The 19,965-nt window shown below is 41.0% G+C and overlaps 3 protein-coding genes across 6 annotated transcripts in view; 1 reads left to right on the plus strand and 2 right to left on the minus strand.

Moving 5' to 3' along the window:
• Positions 1 to 273: 273 nt before the first annotated feature.
• On the minus strand, positions 274 to 12,265 carry smc1a (structural maintenance of chromosomes 1A). Its single transcript, XM_034086910.2, has 26 exons — positions 11,879 to 12,265; positions 11,125 to 11,313; positions 10,604 to 10,716; positions 10,309 to 10,512; positions 9,715 to 9,953; positions 9,360 to 9,618; positions 8,634 to 8,774; positions 8,293 to 8,375; positions 8,081 to 8,180; positions 5,720 to 5,827; positions 5,391 to 5,576; positions 5,065 to 5,244; positions 4,818 to 4,964; positions 4,511 to 4,648; positions 4,307 to 4,423; positions 4,110 to 4,216; positions 3,882 to 4,023; positions 3,634 to 3,779; positions 3,388 to 3,541; positions 3,190 to 3,297; positions 2,855 to 3,011; positions 2,559 to 2,713; positions 2,007 to 2,158; positions 1,834 to 1,903; positions 1,612 to 1,719; positions 274 to 1,099 (listed from the first exon to the last, which is right to left on the minus strand). The coding sequence occupies exons 1-26, from the start codon at positions 11,985 to 11,987 to the stop codon at positions 1,019 to 1,021; spliced, it is 3,693 nt and encodes a 1,230-aa protein (XP_033942801.1). The 5' UTR covers positions 11,988 to 12,265; the 3' UTR covers positions 274 to 1,018.
• Positions 12,266 to 12,362: 97 nt separating this feature from the next.
• On the plus strand, positions 12,363 to 18,242 carry ribc1 (RIB43A domain with coiled-coils 1). Of its 2 annotated transcripts, XM_034086924.2 has the most exons (9): positions 12,363 to 12,596; positions 13,018 to 13,235; positions 13,406 to 13,623; positions 13,726 to 13,840; positions 14,241 to 14,359; positions 14,949 to 15,185; positions 15,727 to 15,893; positions 16,025 to 16,130; positions 16,599 to 18,242. In XM_034086924.2, exons 2-8 carry the CDS (start codon positions 13,037 to 13,039, stop codon positions 16,104 to 16,106), a joined length of 1,137 nt encoding a protein of 378 aa, XP_033942815.1. In that variant the 5' UTR covers positions 12,363 to 12,596; positions 13,018 to 13,036; the 3' UTR covers positions 16,107 to 16,130; positions 16,599 to 18,242. The 2 variants fall into 2 exon arrangements, with proteins under 2 accessions (XP_033942815.1, XP_033942814.1); XM_034086923.2 differs by having other exon boundaries at positions 16,025 to 17,452.
• l1cama (L1 cell adhesion molecule, paralog a) overlaps positions 17,550 to 19,965 on the minus strand; it is a 42,049-nt gene continuing 39,633 nt past the window's right edge. For 2 of the 3 annotated variants that reach the window (XM_034086907.2, XM_034086906.2), the window contains one exon: positions 17,550 to 19,164. In XM_034086907.2, coding sequence (XP_033942798.1) covers positions 18,903 to 19,164 — 262 coding nt within the window. In that variant the 3' untranslated portion in view covers positions 17,550 to 18,902. The remainder of the gene's footprint in view (positions 19,165 to 19,965) is intronic. The other variant, XM_034086909.2, reaches the window with a different exon arrangement.

The following is a 19,965-nucleotide window of genomic DNA, read 5'->3' on the forward strand; positions in this document are numbered from 1 at the left end:
ATTAATGATAGAAGGGAAAGTTGGTGCGGAGATCAACGCATGCTTTGTAAATCGCCCCCAGCAGAAGTTACAGTGTGAAAGCTGAGACCCTTTAAAAATAGTGTTGCCTGGCAAAGCACAGACTCCTACTTATGGAACGGAAAGTAATGCAGCAAGGTGCATTCTGCATTATATGTTCAATTAAAGGGAGAACAGAAACACCTCAAAGCAGTCAAAAGCAGATTGTATGCTTGCATTACAAAGTAAGGAACAACAAAATCAAATGAGATTAAATATTTAAAAATGTTATTTATTGAAGCAATCAATAAAACAGACCTGACCAAATAGCATCATTGTTGACTGTTTCAAATTCCTAAAGCTGATTGAGAATATCGGACAAAGTGTTCTGATCGTTTTGACAAAGCTCCATGATCTCTTTATAGCATTGCTATTTGCAGCTCACGAAGGGTTTTCTTCAGCTACCACACACGGGAATGTTTCCACCATACTGCAACAACAGTTTCCTGATTAAGATTATGTTGTTTAAAAAGCAAATTGTTGTGAAAATGCAAATACGTCTTTTAGTACACACAACAGATGACAGGCTTTAAAGCACACCGTTGAAAAGAGGGCAATAAACAGTATAAAAGCTGAGAACAAAAACTTGTTTCAGGTAAATGTGACGTATTTCATGAGTTTCGACAGTCTGATAAAAAAATGTGATTCCCTCTGGTTTTAACTTGATTATAATTATGTTTGTATGGATTATTATAATCACTCTTGTATGGCCAACTTGAGAAAGGGGCAGGCTTTTATAAATGTACATACATCCTGGTTTTTGCTGTCTATAAAGAACAACCCCCCAAAACAACAAAGCAATACTCACTAACTCGCTACTCTAAAATATCCAAAGAAAATACATCGACATATAAAAAGGGAAATAACATGTGGGACCTAATGAATACATGATCTGGCTCCAGAGATGTTGACCAGCCAGTGAGCAGCAAACGTCCAACTTGCCAAAATGGGGGTGCTCATCCTATTCATTGGGATTGGGGTTGGCGTCAGGATACACGGAGAGGTCAAAGGTCAGCACTTTGCTGATGACACAATCTCCTTGCTGTAAGGTGAACAGAAAGAGAAGCAGTTCATTGTTTTCATCTTATGTAACACCATTTTCAGCTTAGGACGTTATCTGTGGGAAGTTTGAAACTAGATGCTCCAAATATGGCTTATAATGATGAATTATTCCAAATCTATAATATGTGTTTCCTGTAGTATTTAATGCGTCATATTTTCAAAGCCTGTGTCTTTTTTCCAAGTCATACTGGTTCATAGAATGGTGGAAAACCAGTGGGGACAATTACATATAGTTAGTAACATCGTTATAAATACATTTTCATTATTTCCCAGCTGTGTATAAACCTTCATTTACAGAAAATATATTATATAATCAATTAACTTCACTTGGACCCAAACAATTGCAAAATTGACCAATAGATTACCAAAAAATAAATATAATAAGACTTCTTGTTAAATTGACCCGCGTGCACAATCCGTTGTAAATACCTTTGTTTTCTTACGGGGGAACATTTCTTTGTATTTTTTAAATAGAATATTAGGGAAACACACCTCTGGATAAACACCGATGAGTGAGTCGGCCTTGGTGTAGAACTCCTCTTTCAGAGAAATGACGATGGCCTGCGTGTGCACCGACTGGTCTTTAATATAATTGGCCACCTTGAAGGGACATAATAACACAATTATCAGGTGCAGTTTGCATTTAATGTGATGAGCACCGTTAATAAAAAAACACCTTTGACATAAAAGGCACTGAATCCTGTGTGAACCCACCTTGCCAATGTTAGTGTTATCCAGAGCAGCGTCAATCTCATCCAGGACAAAGAAGGGCGCGGGTTTGTAGCTAGAGGCGAGAGGAAGAGATGTTACCAACAGTGGTGATGTCATCATGAGGTGCCAGGCAATGTTAATACATGTATGGGATGTCTGTATTTGTCCAGCTGTACCTGTGAATAGCAAAGAGCAGAGCCAGGGCAGCGACAGTCTTCTCTCCTCCAGACAGATTGTCCATGGGCCTGAACCTCTTTCCAGGGGCCACACAGTTATAGTTAATACCGTCCAGGTATGGCTCCTCGGGGTTTTCTGGGCCCAGGAAAGCCTACAGAAGAAGAACACATTACAGGAGGTTTTGCTTTCAGTCTACGATCTGTGTTAAAGGTCTCCCATTATGCTATTTTTAAAACATACAAAACACGTCGCGCAGTTTCTGATAGCGACGTTTCTGATAGGGCCGTGGGTGTAAAGCCAGCCCACATTTCGGATATTAAGTCATATCGGACGCAAATCTGGATCAGCTCCGTTTTTAGAGAATTGGGTACGGAGGAAAAGAGAGAGGGTTGAGTTCCCTGACACACCGGGGACACATATGTATGTATAAAGGACATGAAAAAGTGCATTTTGCATGACAGGAGACCTTTAACTGGCATAGTGTAAACCACCATTTGTACTAGGAGATTGGATTAACATTGTTCATTGTAAAATAAAAGACGGGGGCATACCTGGGCACTGCTGTTGCGTGAGAGGGCCTTGTAGATCTCATCGATGTTGGTGGCGACAGACTCAAAGCAGTTATTGAAGCGATCATACCTCTCCTTCTTAATCTGCTCAAAGGCTTGCTTGGCTTTCTTGGCTCTCTTACGAGCAGCCTCAAACTCTGAGGGGAAGACAAAGACAAAAGCATGAGATTGACCACAGGGATAACATAATGAAGATCTCTAGTAGGGTACTGCACCCTGTCGGTCCCTTTGTTTCTCATTGCATCTCAGTCCGTTCTATCTTTATGCTGCCATCTCACCATCACTGGTCTCCTGGAACTTGTCCCGGACGCTCTCCAGCTTCTCCATGGCCTTCATGTTGGGTGCACTGATCCTCTGGAGGATGCTCTGCTGCTCGTTCAAACGCTGCTGCAGTGTGTTGGTCTCGCCCTTGAACTCTTCCTCCGACAGTGCATCCTGTGGGACGTCAAACAAGATCAAATAAGATCTTGCTGCAAATGGCTCTTTTTCCTTTTGGTACAGTATATTGTTAAGCACAGTATATCTATATGCTGAGAGCTGAGGACAAATGGTATTACATCTGAGGAGTTGGACTGTTTAGGAATAAGGCATCAGTGTTGTGGGAACTAGCTACCTTAAGGTCTTCAGTCAGGATACCGTAGTCGATCTCTATGAGAGCCTCTTTGGCCAGAACAGTGCTGGACGTCCTCTGGCTGTTGGACTCTTCTGGCTGGGAGCTCCCCTGGAATAGCAAAACAAAAAAAGGATGTCATTTCCTATTTTACTCCCAATGGTAATAAGGATAGTGTTTTAATAGTGTGATGTGTTATACCTCTCCCTGGCTCATATAATCCATTGTTCCTGATCGCAGAGGCAACCGGATGTCCTGCATTTTGCAGGCTTGCAGTAAGTTGTGACGATCGCTGCGCTTCTGCTCTTGTTTGGTCTCAATGGCTGTGACCTCTTTCTGGAGCTGAGTCAACTCCCTGGAAGATACAAACACTATGTTGTAGCACAACTCAAATGTAATGTTTATATAATATGGCATTAGGGTTTTTGAGTGTTTGCAGACACTTACTTGTTGGCGCCACCCAGTTTTTTGCGGATCTCCTCCATGTCATGGTTCTTATCGTTGACTTCAGACTTCTTGGTGAGGTGCTGGTTCTTCAGGTCCTGGAGTTGGGCCATTGTCTCATCAATGATCTTCATGTGTCTGTGCTCCTCCTGCAGATAGATGAGGAATTTGACACAAATACACACAAATGAAATTCAACCTGAAGTCAAAATTAAGAGATTAAGCTTTTATCCTTCACTTCATGTTCTTACCTTCTTTAGTCGTTCTATTTCAGCGTCGTCTTTCTTGACAGTCTGCTCCCACATCATGACTTTCTCCTGGTCCTCCTTCAGCTGGTTCTTTTCGTAGTCTACCTGGATACCCAGACGGGTCTTCTGCGTCTCAAACTCAAGACTAAAGCAAAACGGTGCTGTGTCAGTGTCCGGTTTGACAACATGGGAGAAACAGGTTAACTTAAACGGCCTCATTACCAAACTCACCGCTTCTTTGCAATCTCATTCTGCCTCTTCACCTTCTCCTCCTCAAACTCTCTGATATTCCTCACTCCAATCTCCTTACAGAATTCAATAAACACCTCATCCTCCACCTAGAACACACACATATTTATATTGACTTTAATGAAAGGCCACATAGTCGTAGACAGGGATCTGAGTAGACCTCACTTTGTCATTCTTACCAGGTTCATGCGGTCTTGCAGGTCGGTGATCTCCTTCTCCCGGGAATGGATGATCCTCTTGATGTCGTTGATGCGAGGGCCAAAGTTTGCCAACTCACTCTCTAGCTTAGATTTCTCCTGCATGACACAAATAGGACATGTTTACATGCAACAGTTACTACAGCATTACCAGTCAGGCAGACACGGAGGTGAGCTAGGCTGTACCTGCATGTTGAGGGAGAGGTGGCGGGTCTTGGTCTGTTCCAGATCACTCTGGGAGTACTTGAGTCTCATCTGCAGACCGTGGGCCTGAGACTGCACCTGACGCAGCTCCGCCTCCTTCCTCTTGGCCTTCATTTGGTCCTACAAAGTAAAACACAACATTGATGTGAATGTACATTGCAGTCAGGGACTAAAGCTCAACAACTATTTACACTTGGAGGGCTTTCTGGTATGGGATTTTTTAATGTAAAAACTTTCTAAAAATCCTGATGATCAGCAGACGGAGACGATCACTTGTAATCAAAGTTACCTTGAGCTCTTCAGTGAGTTTTTCTTTCTTCTCCTTGAGCTTGTCGACTGCCTTCTCATCCCAGCGCCTGGCCTTGGCCTTCAGGTCACTGGCTCCTCCAGAGATGACTCCAGACTTCTGGAACAGAGTTCCATCGAGGGCTACCGTCTGGACACAGAGAGAGAGGAGAGGTCAGATGGAAAAATCGCAACAAAAAAATCTCCATGTTAGCTTTCAAACCCTTCTTCACTTAAATCAAGTCAAATACCTTGTGTCTGTATGGCCCTCCGAAAGCAATCCTTCGTGCATCCTCTACGTTGTCACAGACCAGGGCGTTGCCACAGGCATACTGCAAGGCTTTCTTGATGTGTGGAGGCTCATAGCGGATCACATCAATCACCAGTTTGGCTCCTCGAAGCTCTCTCAGCTTCTCATCTGTTGGTTTCACCTTTGATAAGACGGGAAAAGAACATTGGGACAGGTTTTAAAAATTGTCATTGAGCTGTTTTTAGATAGCTGGCTGTAAAGTGCATTAAATTGGCAAGGAAACAGAAAGCACAGGCTGCAGGGTTTCTGCAGAGTTCTAGTGTTCACCTCCAGGTAGTCGAGAGGAAGGAAGGTCTCGGGCTCTCCTCTCTGCTCCTTGATGTATTGAATACAATCTCTGCCCGTCTTCTCTGAGTCAACGATGATGGCGTCCATGTTCTTGCCCAACACTTTGGTCACAGCAATCTGATACTTCTTCTGGGTGGGCTGGCACAGGTCAATAAGACGACCATACTGCAGAAAGAGAGACAGAGTGGCATATTTTATTACCAACCTGAGTTTATTCAACCCTTGAATTATTAGAAGTAGGGAAACAGAAGTCTTCCAAGCATAAGAAAATGATATGATTGTGCTGGATACTATGACAGTTGCCTTACCACAGAGCCAGGGTAGAGTCTTTTGATGCTCTCCATGATCTCCGCCTTGCGCTGCTGGCGACTGTTCTCCTGTCTGTCGATTCTGGCGTCTCCCAGCTGCTCCATCACCTACAACAAAAGCCAACAATAATGGGATTAGATATGGTGACATTTTCACACCGGTCAAAAACACAGGTGCTAGTGTCAGTGCATGCTTGGTTTACTGGCAAACATAGCAATCATTTATTTCATTCGTCACACTTTTTGTTTTTCCCTGGTGTGAAATGTCTGCTGTGAGAAACATCACATGGAGTCCTTTCGTTTTCTTCGGCTCAGTACAGTTCAGGTAAGCTAGAGGTGCCGGTTTAAGTCTTGCTTTATGACACTGTTGTTGTTGTTGTTGTTGTTGTTGTTATAAGGTACTGAATAGGGCTGCAACAAACGACTAATTTGATAATCGATTAATCTATCGATTAATGAAACGATTAATCGACTATTCTGACTATTACTGTATGCCTTGCACAATTTCTCAAACGCTCTTATTTAGCCATCAACTTTTAGATTTAGCTTGAGGTTGTTTTAGGCATGTGGAAACTAACAATAAAGACAATAAAGATGAATACTTGATTCAAAAATACATATTATTAAATTAACTAAACACATTTTGAAAGAAATTAACATTGCTTTTTATTTAAAGTAAATAAATAATATTTCACATCAAAAGAAACAACAATGTTTTAACAAATCGTATTAAATAATCTGATGACAGAACTGTAAACAGAATAGCTGAAACTTTAACAAACTAAATAACTCCGTTACCTCTAATCAGTAACCCATGTTTGTATAATGTAGTTAACTCTGTGTGTTGCTGCTAGCATACATAACACCTGACGTGGAAACGTTACTCGTGGATGGGGGGGGCTACAGAGCTACTAGAAAGACATTCGAAGCCGGTGCATTCCTCCGTCTGAATGTGGAGCACTTTTGCTAAATGTTTAGACAAATTGCTCGTGTTACCGCCCTCACATGCTAAACACTTATTGCACTATTGGCAACGAGCATTGTCCACCTCAAGACGGGTAAAGTTTAACCACACCTCGGAGCGCGTTCTCTCCGCAGTGTGTTGCATGCATGTAGCAGCCGCGTGTGTGTAAACTGCCCCGCCCCCTCGCACACAGACGGGGGAGAGAAAGAGATCTCTTCTGGATTGGAAAGATCGAAAATACATCATAGACGCATTTGTTTGTCTTTTTGCATATTAGAAACGAGTTGGCGACACTAAGACTGCGATATAATGTTTTTGTAGCAATAATACATGACATATATTTTTTAAATGTCTCCAGTACCGATAAAAAGACCAATAACGTTGGAGCTTAACGGCGCGTAAAACACACGTGATGACGTCACCAACGAATCGACGACTGAATTAGTTGGCAACTAATTTGGTAATCGATTTTAATCGATTAAGTCGATTAGTTGTTGCACCCCTAGTACTGAATGGTCTCTTACTCTGAAATCATTGACATTCAGCTGAGTTGCCACCATTTGAACTCATTTAATGATATGTGTGTGTCAGGGTTTCCGCTAGGATTTTTTCTCGCCGGTCAAATGTCCGAACAGAATTTATTTTACCGGACAAATCTGAAACTTACCGGTCATGTTTCAATAATAATAAGAAGAAGAATAAGAGTTGTGTAGCAGGTAATTACCAAACTAGGACCGGATATGCTGATGTTTAAAACTCATTTTTATATTGCTTCAGTTTATAATCGTAACAGATCGAAAAATTCAGATTAATTTTTCAATAAATGATTCCACAAACAACGAACAACATAATTATTACATTCAAACAAACTACTTGTAGTAGATGAAGTACATTATTCAAAAGTTTAAATGAACTTTGAATAATAACACGGGAGAAACGGATTCCCCTCTCCCTCCTGACAGCCCGTCAGTTTCTCATGCAGCGCGCTAAACAGTGGGCGGGGCTTCAGGTGATCATGGAGCAGCTGATCTGATCTCTCTCTCGGTCCGGTTACACTTCACTCGCGTGTATGTCCATATCGATCAGATCCAGCTCTCCTGATCGGCCTTTATAGAGAGCACAGATCAAACTATTAAGAGTGAATATCGACTGATAATGACCGGCGGCCGATCGATCGGAGCATCGGACATTTTGACCGTCAGGTTTTGAATTTACCGGTTTTTATTCAATTGTACCAGCTAAAAACCGGTAAATACCGGCTAACGGAAACCCTGGTGTGTGTATGTGTGTGTGTGTGTGTGTGTGTGTGTGTGTGTGTGTGTGTGTGTGTGTGTGTGTGTGTGTGTGTGTGTGTGTGTGTGTGTGTGTGTGTGTGTGTGTGTGTGTGTATTAGGCACCTGGTTAAGCTCTGTGTTGATCTCATCAATTCTCCTTTTGGCACCCTCCACCTCCTCCGTCAGCTCCTCCTCCATGCGCTTCTGCTCATCCAGTGACTGCCTGAGGAGTAACAGGGAAAAAAAGAGTGAATTAAAAATAATAATAATTGAGAAACCTGTGAGATCGATAAACTGAACACTGTTCAAACACAACACAAATGATAGCTGCATACCTGCTGGTGGTGATATAATCCTCTAATTTCTCAATACGTTTCTGGTTTTCCTCAATTTCACGGATCTTTTGTTTGATTTTAGCCTGAAGGGAAACAACAAAATGTACGTTGTAAGCATTCAAATCAGATCAAATGTATTCAGTCGGAGGAGGGTCTAACATGCCATCGTTATCTTATTTTACATTACATTGCATTTAGCTGACGCTTTTATCCAAAGCGTTCGACCAACAAGATACAAACTTGAAGAAAACAGAATCATATAAGTACATCAGGTTTCATAGAGACAAAACATTTAAAATGCTACTCAACTGGTTTAGGTAAGCCAGTCCTTTATTATTTACCTCTGTCTCTACTTTCTTCCTCTCCTCCAAGTCCAGGCGGTCCTGGTCGGCCTTTTGGTCGCGATTGAACTTCTCCAGCTCCTGAGCCAGGGTGGCAGCTCGCTTACTGGCCTCCTCCTTCAGACGATGGTACTGCTTGACCTGGGGGGGGGGGGGGGGGAGAGGAGCAATGGGTCATACGAAGCCATCTATATTTTAAACCTAATGTGATTTAGTGACATTTAAAAAATATTTGGAGATACAACTCGCATAACTAACCCTGGGATTTGCATATGTGCTAGCTTTCTATACATACCACCATTTTAATGTTGAGCTACAGAATTCATTTTGAGAAGCCAAGACTGCCTATTCCAAAAAAGATAGCCATATCGAACACGATACAGTCAGTTAGGATCTTAGAGGGAGCTTTAATGCAATCTTAAAAAAATCATGAATAAATAACTAACTAACTAACTAATAATTAGAACCAGTCCAGAACGATTATTGTCCTCTGTTAGAAGGAATGTGAGTTTCACAGTATGCTTACACTTATGGAACATCAATATCAAAACAAAGCCACAAGGAACACACACACAGTGACAAACATATGAATCCATTGAGTGTTATCCCTACAGTTTGTTGAGGCAACTGACGGCGGATGGCACGAAACTGTAAGTGTAGTGTTTCATTTTCAACTAAATAAAATCTACATGTATTAAAAACCAATAAAGTACACATAAACCAGACCTGGTTCTCTTCCAGGGTGAGGTCCTGGCCCTGGCTCTGCGCCTCCTCCTCCATCCGCTCCTCAAACTCTTGCTTGGTCGAGTCCACCGCCTGCATCTCTTTGTCCAGCTCATCCATGTCCCCCTTGCGTTTCTTGTACATCTTCTGGGCATTTTGCAAAGACTTGCGTGCTGCCTCGAGCTTCTTGATCTTGTGTGAGGTGTTTTCTTTTGCCTTGATGTACTGCGGCCTCTTTTGGTTCAACTCAGAGTCTTTTTCTCTGTGGGCAGAGTCAAGTGATTAATACAAGCCCAACATTTAAATAAAGTACAGTGAGTGACCTGAGAAGTGAGCTAAGAATATTGATGTCACTTACTTGATTTCTTTCTCAATTGTCTGCTGCTCTCTCATCAGTCGGCCCAGCTCCTTCTTCTTGTCCTTCAGCTCCTCCTCCACATTGTCCATCTTTTTGCGGTCCTTATCGATCTCCTTGTTGCGCTGGGCCAGCTCTTTGTTCAGCTTCTCAATCTCAGTCTCATTGTGGTACAGCTTAAAGAGCTGCAACTGAACACTAGCCCTGGCCACCTCATCTTTCAAACGCTGGTAACGCTCAGCCTGGAGGATTGATGGGAGACAGACAGAGAATGTGGTAAGGTAAATTATACATCTTTTACAAAATGTTGTTTTTGTATTTAATCAGGAACACTACATTGAGATAAGAAAAACATCCTTTCATTAGTATCATGGTCAGAACAGGCAGCAATGACTGTTAGTTAGGGATACAGAACATTTCAGACAAGACATTGTTTGCTGCAACGTAGGTAATCACACTGCAACATTAAGCACAAGGATATCTTGGTAAATAAACTCTAAGTTTGAATTGAAGTGAATTTTGCTGACAAGAAGCATTTTATTTGCTGGTTCAAGCAGGATACAAATGCTTAGAAGTAAATGTTATTTCAGTACATACCTCCTCTTTCTCTTGCTTGGCTTCTTTGCGCTCAGCAGCAATGTTTTTCTTACGATGGTAATTGAACTGTGTGTCCTCCTCTGCTTTCACCATTTCCTTCTTCCTGCGGTCGTACTCCTGGGCCAGCTCTCCAGACCGAGAGATTTCCTCAAACAGAGCTGTTCGCTCCTTAGGGTTCTTCATGGCAATAGACTCCACAGCTCCCTGGAAGGAACATTTGGGAATTTTGGTTGTGAAAATGCCACAACAAGTCTTACAAATAAAAACATTTAAGATTTAGAGATTTGATTCTCACCTGGAAGACGAGGAAGTTCCTAGCCTTGATCAGAATGCCAAGTTTCTCAAGCTCTTCACTGTATTCAGGCAGGCCCACCACCTTGCTGTTGATTCGGTACTCAGAGGAGGAACCTGATGCAAATACCAAATGCACGTTAGGAGATAAGAAACCAAAAACATTGGCTTATAAATAGCACATACAGGACGGCATTGGGATCTTTCAAAAAACCTGTCCAATGAAGTTTCTAATACTAAACATATATTTGCATATTTTAATGTGTTGCATAACTAGCTTTGATAACGTAAATAGAAAAATAAAGCAAAGTGTAATGTTTCTGACTGAACGATTTGAAAATGTGATCCTTAATTATGAAGAGTGCTGTCAGTAGCACTTTAACAACTGTTAATCTGTTCTTTGACATATGGAACAATCAAACTATTGATCTAAAGTCACACTTGTTTTAAATGCTGTAATGTTTATGCCTTCTAATTTCTGGTTTTAATGTTTTTCATGCATAACATGGCCCTCAATAATCTTACCAATGATTCCCCTTGTGAAGTTGCGCTCCTCTCCATTATCCTCCTGGTACACCATACTGACATAGGCTCTGTTCGCAGCAGGCTTCCCTACAGGTGCTCCATGGATCAGATCCTTCAGAGTCTTCACTCGCAGGTTGCTGGTCTTCTCTGCCAACACGAAGCTGATGGCATCCATAAGGTTGGACTTTCCTACAACAACAATATTTACATCTTAAGTTGTCGAAAAATCGAAACACAGTTTATACTAAAATGAATTACATTGTTTCCTGTTAAACAGAGGTCGATTAAAACCTGGTCATTTTGAAGACTGATTTTAGTTGTGACACTCCATTGGATGGTGTGCAAAGGAGGGGTCTTTATTTTCTATTTTAATTACGCTGGGCATGATGTTTGATCACAAAGATTATAAACTATAACTTTGTAAGAGAAAATGTGATATTACTAAACGTTCACACAGAAAAAAGATGTGTCATGTACAGCAGTAATTGATATGCACACATGGAACAGTGTTGAAGTAGGTAGTCACAAATCATAAAAGAAAACATTGAAATAAACAACATTGTGCAGCATGGTAACGTTAGATGGCAGGATAGATATTCTAACACGTAGTCAACAGCTGTTTGGCAAGTCAGACATACATTATGTGCATAAAGTACATGTTGTGATATTAAAAGAGATAGAAGTGTTTACCGTTAGCCAATGCTAACAAGCAATTAGCATTAGCCGCGGGTTAATATTTGCAATCATAACATACCAGATCCATTGGGTCCGATGATAGCTGTGAACTTATGAAAAGGTCCAATGATCTGTCTTCCTTTATACGACTTAAAGTTCTCGATCTCGATCAGTTTTAAATAACCCATCTTCGTTGGATTTGTGCCGCTGTCTTGAAAAAACTGCACAAAATGTTAGCTAGCTAATGCTAATAATGTTTACCGAGCAAGCAATCTCAAAGACGAAGTATGCACGCAAATGAATGAACCCCTCTGTCCAGTCTATTGCTGACTTTAGCATATGTCACATTATGGAGTGCATATTAAGTTTAGTAATCTAAATAGCTACTTAATCCATAGAAAATAGACGCGCTGCAGTTGTGACAACAATGCGCCATTTTACAATCCAACAGGAAGACACCGGAGCGCGCGAGACATGAAACCTCGCGGTTTATCGCGAGATCACACTGAGACCTCAGGATTTTGAGCCGTTATCGACCAGTCATGTTAAATTATTATTATTATGGCTTATACAAAAGTTATGTGAATTCTGGAGAGCGTAAATAACTTGTGCAAATTATCCACCTACATCCGTGATTTATATTAAACATTACACAAAGCGTGCAGCAAATGACTACGAGTTACCATGGTTACTGGATGCATCCAAACACAACATGACCCGACCAGCTGAGGAACTACATAAGGGCTTTAAGTCCCAAAATTAACTAAAATAATTTGGACCCATCTGTAACTTGAGAGGTAAGTGCTGTGCTGTGAATTTAGATCTTAGATCACTGTACCTAATGAATATACAACTGACTTGCAATTGCAAACTCACATCACAAACATGGGGCCTGCTAAAAACAATGATAATGTAAGGAGTATTTACAAGAGGGCCTACCAGTTGACATAGAAAAAGGAAAAATCATTAAAAAAAAAAAAGATAAAACCGTTTTAAGAAGATAAAAAAGTTTTTTAACTGAGCAGTATTACAAACATTTTTTAGAAATACAAGTACAATTGACTTGATATAAGTGAAATAAATATTATGATATCTTTTTGGTTGCTTTTTTTACAATGATATTGTAGATGTTGATTTCATTGATGAAAGTAAATTGCACCAAAGTGATCCAAAGAGAAAAGATCCTTATTAATCAGGGCTGTGTCTTTTCCCGTCCAGGCTCATAGAAACTGAAAACATGTACAAAGTGGATTTGCCTTTAGACCAGTCCATAGAAAATGCTGTGGAGAGGCGAAGGTCTGCAGAAACAGAGCGCAAGGCGCGGATCTTCAACACTCGGCTCCGTGTGATGGGTCTCGATGTTTCTGCTCTCGACCAACAGGTTCAGAAGAAAAAACACCAGCAAAACATGGAGATACAACGAGACAAAGCTTTCGGTAAACTGTGGGAATGATGAGAGACAGGGAGCGGTTGAAATTAAATCAGTTGATCATTTTTTGAGAGTCCCCCTGTAATAGTACTGTCATAGGCCTTCTCCTTTTACGAAATGACCCTTTACCAATAATGGGTTTTCATCCCAGGTGTCTTTATCTTTGTTGAATTGCAGATAAGCTGAGAGAGTATTACGATGAAGCTCTGCTGCAGCAAGACATTGATGAAAAAGAGAAACAAGACACTTTGCGAGCTGAGCTGACCCAGTATCGGGCCACTCATCAGTGTGTAGAGGACTCACGAGATGCTGATCTCAAGTGTGGCCTGAAGGGGGCGTTCAGTAGCACCACTTCAGAGGGTAAACTGGGGCCTGCCAGTATGACACTCTTTCAGGTATGTGCTTAATCTGCATGAAAGTCAAGTGGAACAAAATCCAGGGAAATGTTATCTAAATAATCACGTCTCCCACATTAAGCACTGTGTACTCATGTACAGGGAGAGCATATTGGAGAGGAGCAAATGAGGAGAGAACAAATGAAAAAGACAGACAGAGATCTACGAGCACAGAAGGAAGACAATGAGAGAAAGCACGTGGGAGAAAAGCAAAGAGGTGGAAAAAGACACACACACACACACACACACACACACACACACACACACACACACACACACACACACACACACACACACACACACACACACACACACACACACACACACACACACACACACACACACACACACACACACTGTAGACACTGATGAGCTATCATTCTGTACCTTATAGCTTCTGTAAATTACACACATGCTTCATGCTTTCCTGCACAAACAATCACATACTCCTACGCACAGCTCTTATTGCCAGGTGGCATTGATGGATGCACATCCCTGGAAGCTGTATGTGTGAGTGTGTCATTGAAGAGCTCTGTACTATGGATACATAGTTTTCCCTCTAATGCAGGTGTCAAAAACCCACAGTAGGTGATTTGCAACTTGTGTGTGTGTCACAGAGATGATCGTGAACAAAGAGTTGGTGCTTCAGGACCTGAGGGGGGTTCAGCTACATGCATTAGACGAGGAGTGTAAGAAAGCTACCCGCATCGCACTCGACAACTACAATCATGCTCTGGTACAGTACACGCATGTGCACACACAGATGGACACACACACCACCCGCTGATGTGGATTCTCAAAGCAAAATCCACTGGGGTTTTGAGCCCTGACATGCTGTTCTCACAGGGGATTTTGGAATTAAAATTGCTAATTGAAAATATTAAGTGATGCGTACACACACTTGCTGCAGGCAGGCGGCCATCATATCATTTGATACCAAGCAACATGCATGGTTTAACGGCTTTGATGTATGCGTGGGCCTTGTCTGATTTTAAAAGCCCCCATTTAGCTGTCCTCTCATTTGCCTGAACGCACTCGGCTGAGTCCTCCATTGGGAGGTCTCATTATAAATCCTTCAGGTAATGGTATTTTTCATGACAATTATGTGGTTTCTCTAATAACCACTCACATGCACAAGCAAATATAACTAACTGAGTGGATCTCTCAGGAGAACAATCACCAAATGGCTGGCTCCTCTATCTTATAACCACGTATTAGATGTTGAGTTTTGTGAAGCTCTTGCTATTTTAAATCATCGAGGGAATGATCAATCAGCTGTTTGTGGGTCAGTGGTAATAATGCTCACCATGTCCTGCTCCCTAAAGACTGCAGAGAGGGCAGAGAGACTGAAGGAGCAGCACAGGAGAGAGGAAATGGAGAAACGTGCAGAGATGCAGCACACTCTGACATCCGATATGATGACAGAGTGTGCAGATGCAGCGGAGAGAGAGTTGGGAGGAAGGAGGGCGGCCCGGGTCCTGGTGGACAGGTGGAAGGGGATGAGCCCCGAGCAGCTGAGCGCCATCCACAGGGAGAGAGAAGAACAGCGCCAGGAGAGAGAGGTACTGAGGCACCATGAATGATTCATCATCGAGTCCCATCTTTCTTTACTCCTAGCTCCTCTGAAGTGTTTGTTTCTATCTTTAAGGAACTGTGGTTCCCAACTTTTTGACTCGTGACCCCTTAAAATAAAACCACAGATGTGTGTCAAATTGAAGTAAAAGCATATTAGCGAAGGGAGGAACACAATTCTTCCTAACCAAATTATCTGTGTTACACATGACATAGTCTAAAATGTCCCAGAACCAGCAAACTAATGTATTGACCCTTTGAGTACATTTAAACATATCTTGACAGGATGAGACCAAAGACATACTAAAAGTATAAATAAATAAAAATCAGTTCTTCTTACCCAAGAATAGAGAAAAAAGTAATTTTCTATAAATAAGCATATTATATGAAGCAGAAACATGTTTTGTTCTCCTTTCTTGTCCTTCTTCTAACCATCTAAAACCCCTCAGATTGACCCTGAGCCTTTTGGTCATGTCCTAACACTTCCACTCAGGTTGATCATTTAGAACTTTGTTTTCTTGCCATCTTTAGAGACAACGTGACGCTGAAAAGATTCAGAATGCAGCTTGGGAACTCCAGCTGCTGAAGCAGTCCAGAAAAGCAGAGGAGGAGGACAGGAGAGCAGAAGAGCTGAGGAGAGAGAAGAGGATTCAGGCGGATCATTACAACATGCAGCTGGCCAGAGAGCAGCAGGAACAGTAAGCACAAACAAAACTATTCGGTCACTAGTCAGCAAATGTATTCTGGGTATAGGTGATTAAGTGGAATTTGGATTAAGATTACAGTCTTTAAACAGTTTCTCACTGCGTGTTTGTGTCTGTGTCCCCAGTCAGGAGTTCCTGAACAAGAAGCTCTACACCAACAAACCCAGCAAGGACTACTTTCATCAGTTCAACACCAGCTCCCGCTGACCCCACACTGCCCCCCCTGACAATGTGATAATAAAATCTCTTAATTGCTCACACTCAATGTTAATTGAATCTTCATTAAGTCATACTTGCTGAATTCAAAGTGACATGGCATGGATTTTATTCCCAGATACTTGTGACAAAGAAGGAACCCTTTTATTGGTACAGATTGTAGTGGACATGTTTTATTTTTCACTCATGAATTCAGTTACAGTGGTAGATTCATAATGCAGTTACAGTTATATTGGCTCAACCCAACTCTTGTCATTCAGCAATGATACCCGAAGGTACCATCCGTCCCATTGTGCTCACCACTCTCCACAAAGAGGCACATCTACACCCCGGCTGCGCTCCCTTCTCCTCCTTCCTCCCCTTATTTCTCTCAGCACTCCCCTACTACTCAGGCATTGTTGTTTTAGAATCTGTCCGCTTTTTTGAGTTGTGAAGAAGCAGCTCTTATCAAACCAATTCACTTTTTTTTTTTTTTTTTTACAGGTTTTGATGTTTGAGATATTAAAAAAGGGGGAAAACAAGAGCGGAAAAGCAAAGGCCTGTGTCCTCAGCTTTCCCCTTGACACATGAAAAGCAAAGAGTGGCAGTCGAGTAAGTATCTGTGTGTGTACACTCATTCCTCATTCAAAGCTAACATTTGCCCTGAACACTGACAAATACAGATGTTTAGCAGCAGATAGTCAAGTTAGAATATTGGCATATTGTGTGGCCTTCATCACTCCTATATGAAAATAGAATAATTTTTTTTTAAAAGCTTTATTTGTCCTGAGTGTGTCTGTGTAACCAACAGTAGGGAGTTTACACACACCTCCTTCGGTGCCACTAGCCTGTTTAGACATCCCATATACTTTACCTCAGGGACTGTCAGGTGGTGTTCGGCCAGTGTCAAGCTTTTATTTGGATAGGGAGAACTGAGGCAGCGACGTTGCATATAGGTACTCCCTGTGGTATGCACAAACCAGCTCACTGCATCTCATAACTGCATCAGACTGAAACTCCACAGATATTCACTGCGCTGCAATGCATTATGGGCATAAACGCAATCTTAGCTTTTAGTGAAATGGAACTACTACTATCACTAAATGACACTAATGTAATGTTTTGGATTTTCAATATGTTTGCAAACATCTACAGAACAATTTGAATGTTTCCCCTTTTTATTTTTTTCCCCACCTCAACCATGAACATTTTTTTTTGCTAAAACAGCCAAATTTCACTGCAATTATTTGTCAAAAGTGGAAAGTTTGCATTTATAGCAATAGTACAAAGAAGAAAAATTACAACTTGCAACACTTTAAACTAAGTTAAGTGGTTTCAAACCTGCACATTTTCACATTTTTATATCAAACATGGTTGGGTTCATCAAAACAATCTTTAAGGGTTGTATTTACATTCTGTGGAGGAAAAAAACGGTTCTTCACATAACCACTCCAGCATTTTGTAGCTCTTTTAATCAGTAGCATGTAAATACAATGTCTGCCCAGCTCTGAAAAGAATACATTCTCTGTGTTTGATGTAAATACCAACTGCTTGCCTTAATTATACATCAACTGGCAATAATTACACCTGTCTGCAATATCAACTTGCAATGAAAAGGGTCTGAAAATAAAACATGAGTGCCTGCCCACAAGACTCCACTCTCTGATCTGTAAATATACATAAATATTGCTCCTCAAACAGTTAGCGAAGTATGAGATGAACAGGTAGGAAAAGATTGTTAATTAGAGACAACAATGTTTTTAATACAGTGTAGAAAGAGACAAAGACACACACAGAAAGCTACACATAGGTCTCGACACAAAAAAATTACAATATCATTTCCAATAATGACATTACACTTCTGGTGGGAAGGCGAGAGAGTAATGACATCAATCTGGTGCTCTATGTAGACCCAGCAGGCACAGGAACTTATAAGGAGCATGTACATATCTATAATACTGTATTATGGCTAAATAGATAGCTGTAGATGCAGCTATATACACCAGATGCTACTCAGCGTGTTCACAGCAAGTTCCCCTTAATGCATCCAATGCTATTTATAGTAAGAAACTTGGCTTAACTTAGTTTCAATGAAAACATCTTGATCTCAGTAATATATCAATAAAGAGAAGTCATGAGTTGTATATAAATAGTGTAGAAAACAATATGAAACAATGATATAAATAAAAATAGCAGATAACAAAAATGACTCATTAGTAAAAAAGAAAAAAGAAAACAATGTCACTTGGAGGTACAATCTGAGACGTCAAATGGTAAAAAAAATACAAATGTGAGAATTAATATAAGGCCTGATAAATATCAGACTTTTGACAGCAGGATGTGCTGCCTGTTTCCCCGCACTAGGCTATACCATCAGCCTCATCTTTCAATGCTCTACTCTGCATCTATATATAGGATCGTCCCTACAACCCCTCTGATATTTCTACCTGTAGCACATTCTGTCTTTATCTTTCTTTAGAGTTGTCTGCAGAGAGAAAGAAAGGGAGAGAAATGAGTGTTAGTCATGATGTCAACTAGACAGATAAAAGGAGGGATGTGGGGGGAGGGTAAAAAGACATCTTCAGGTCAGTCAAACTTTGTATCACATTGTCCACTACTTTGGACACGCCTTTGGTCAAAACAGTCCAGTCGATCAGATGATTGCCAGGGGCATCTGGATAGTCAATATATTGATTGTGTATCAAGTCGGTAAACTACAGATCAGCAAGTCGGTAGGGAACAGGAGCGTATGGGCACATTAGTGTTGACATGTTGAGGTCTGGCGGCCCCCAAAGTATGCGAAGGGGCTTAATCAAGGATGGAGACTGAGTTGGGCATGCCGTTGGTAGCCGGGGAGACAGCGGGGGGGTTGAGCAGGGAGTTGTCTGGCAGGCCATGCAGGGCATCCCCACCCTCACTGGGCCGGCTGAACTGACTGACCAGAGACTCATCCATGTTGAGCTCCGTGGTGATGGCGCTGCTGCCGTTGAAGTCCAGGTTCTCCTCGCTGCACAGCTTGCTCTCCTCCCCCAGGGACGGCTGGCTGGCAGTGCGCTTCTCCTCAAGGTCACTACAGGTTGTGATAGCACAGAGGAGGTCAAAAGCAAGACATATTATTATTTGCAATGTATAAAAGGGTGACATTATTATTCAGAAATCTTTCTCTCTGAAAACATCCCGCTATATGCCTACATGCAAGCTGAATATACGTTAACTAAGAGCGGCAACAAGTGCAAACGAAAACAAACAACACAATGAATTAGTATATTAAATATTATGATATTCAACTAACTTTTTTAAGTAATTCCAAAATGAGATAGTTCATGTCCTGCTTTTCTTGGTCTTACATAGAGATGGAAAGTAACTAAATACATTATTCTTAATATAATTCTTAGGAATACATGTGATGTACGTAAGTATTTACATTATACAAACTATATTCTAACCCTAACCCTCTTATTATTTATATCAGAAGGAATTAACAAGGTACTTGGCAGTTTGTTAAGAAATATATGAAATATAATCTTTAATTAAAATTAAAATGTAATTAAATGGGCTGCAACATTATTTAATCAATAATTATAATCAAAAAATATGTAATATGTTGTATTTCAATCGGCCATTTTCATTGTTGTCTTTATTTACTTTGGTAAATTAAACTTCAATTACATTTTGAATACTTTTACATAAGTACCATTTTGCATGCAGGGATTTTACCTGTACTGTATGTGTAGTAGTATGAGATTTTACCTGTATGTGTATGTAGTACGAGTATTTCTACAGTGATATATTTCTACTTTTACTAAAGTTAAATATCTCAGTATCTCTTCCACTACTGGTCTTACATTCTAGCAAATGTGTATGTTTGGGC

The sequence above is a fragment of the Pseudochaenichthys georgianus genome, chromosome 7, assembly GCF_902827115.2.
Source record: "Pseudochaenichthys georgianus chromosome 7, fPseGeo1.2, whole genome shotgun sequence".
NCBI lineage: Eukaryota > Metazoa > Chordata > Actinopteri > Perciformes > Channichthyidae > Pseudochaenichthys > Pseudochaenichthys georgianus.

Excerpts from the sequence above, each read along its gene's own strand:
- ribc1 (XM_034086924.2), top strand. The coding sequence starts at position 13,037 with ATGTACAAAGTGGATTTGCCTTTAGACCAGTCCATAGAAAATGCTGTG. Across the intron at positions 13,624-13,725 it reads CCAGTATGACACTCTTTCAG|GGAGAGCATATTGGAGAGGA; the intron begins GTATGTGCTTAA and ends ACTCATGTACAG. Across the intron at positions 15,186-15,726 it reads AACAGCGCCAGGAGAGAGAG|AGACAACGTGACGCTGAAAA; the intron begins GTACTGAGGCAC and ends TGCCATCTTTAG.
- smc1a (XM_034086910.2), bottom strand. The coding sequence starts at position 11,987 with ATGGGTTATTTAAAACTGATCGAGATCGAGAACTTTAAGTCGTATAAA. Across the intron at positions 3,780-3,881 it reads AAATAGAACGACTAAAGAAG|GAGGAGCACAGACACATGAA; the intron begins GTAAGAACATGA and ends ATCTATCTGCAG. Across the intron at positions 1,100-1,611 it reads TCATCGGTGTTTATCCAGAG|CAAGGAGATTGTGTCATCAG; the intron begins GTGTGTTTCCCT and ends TTCACCTTACAG.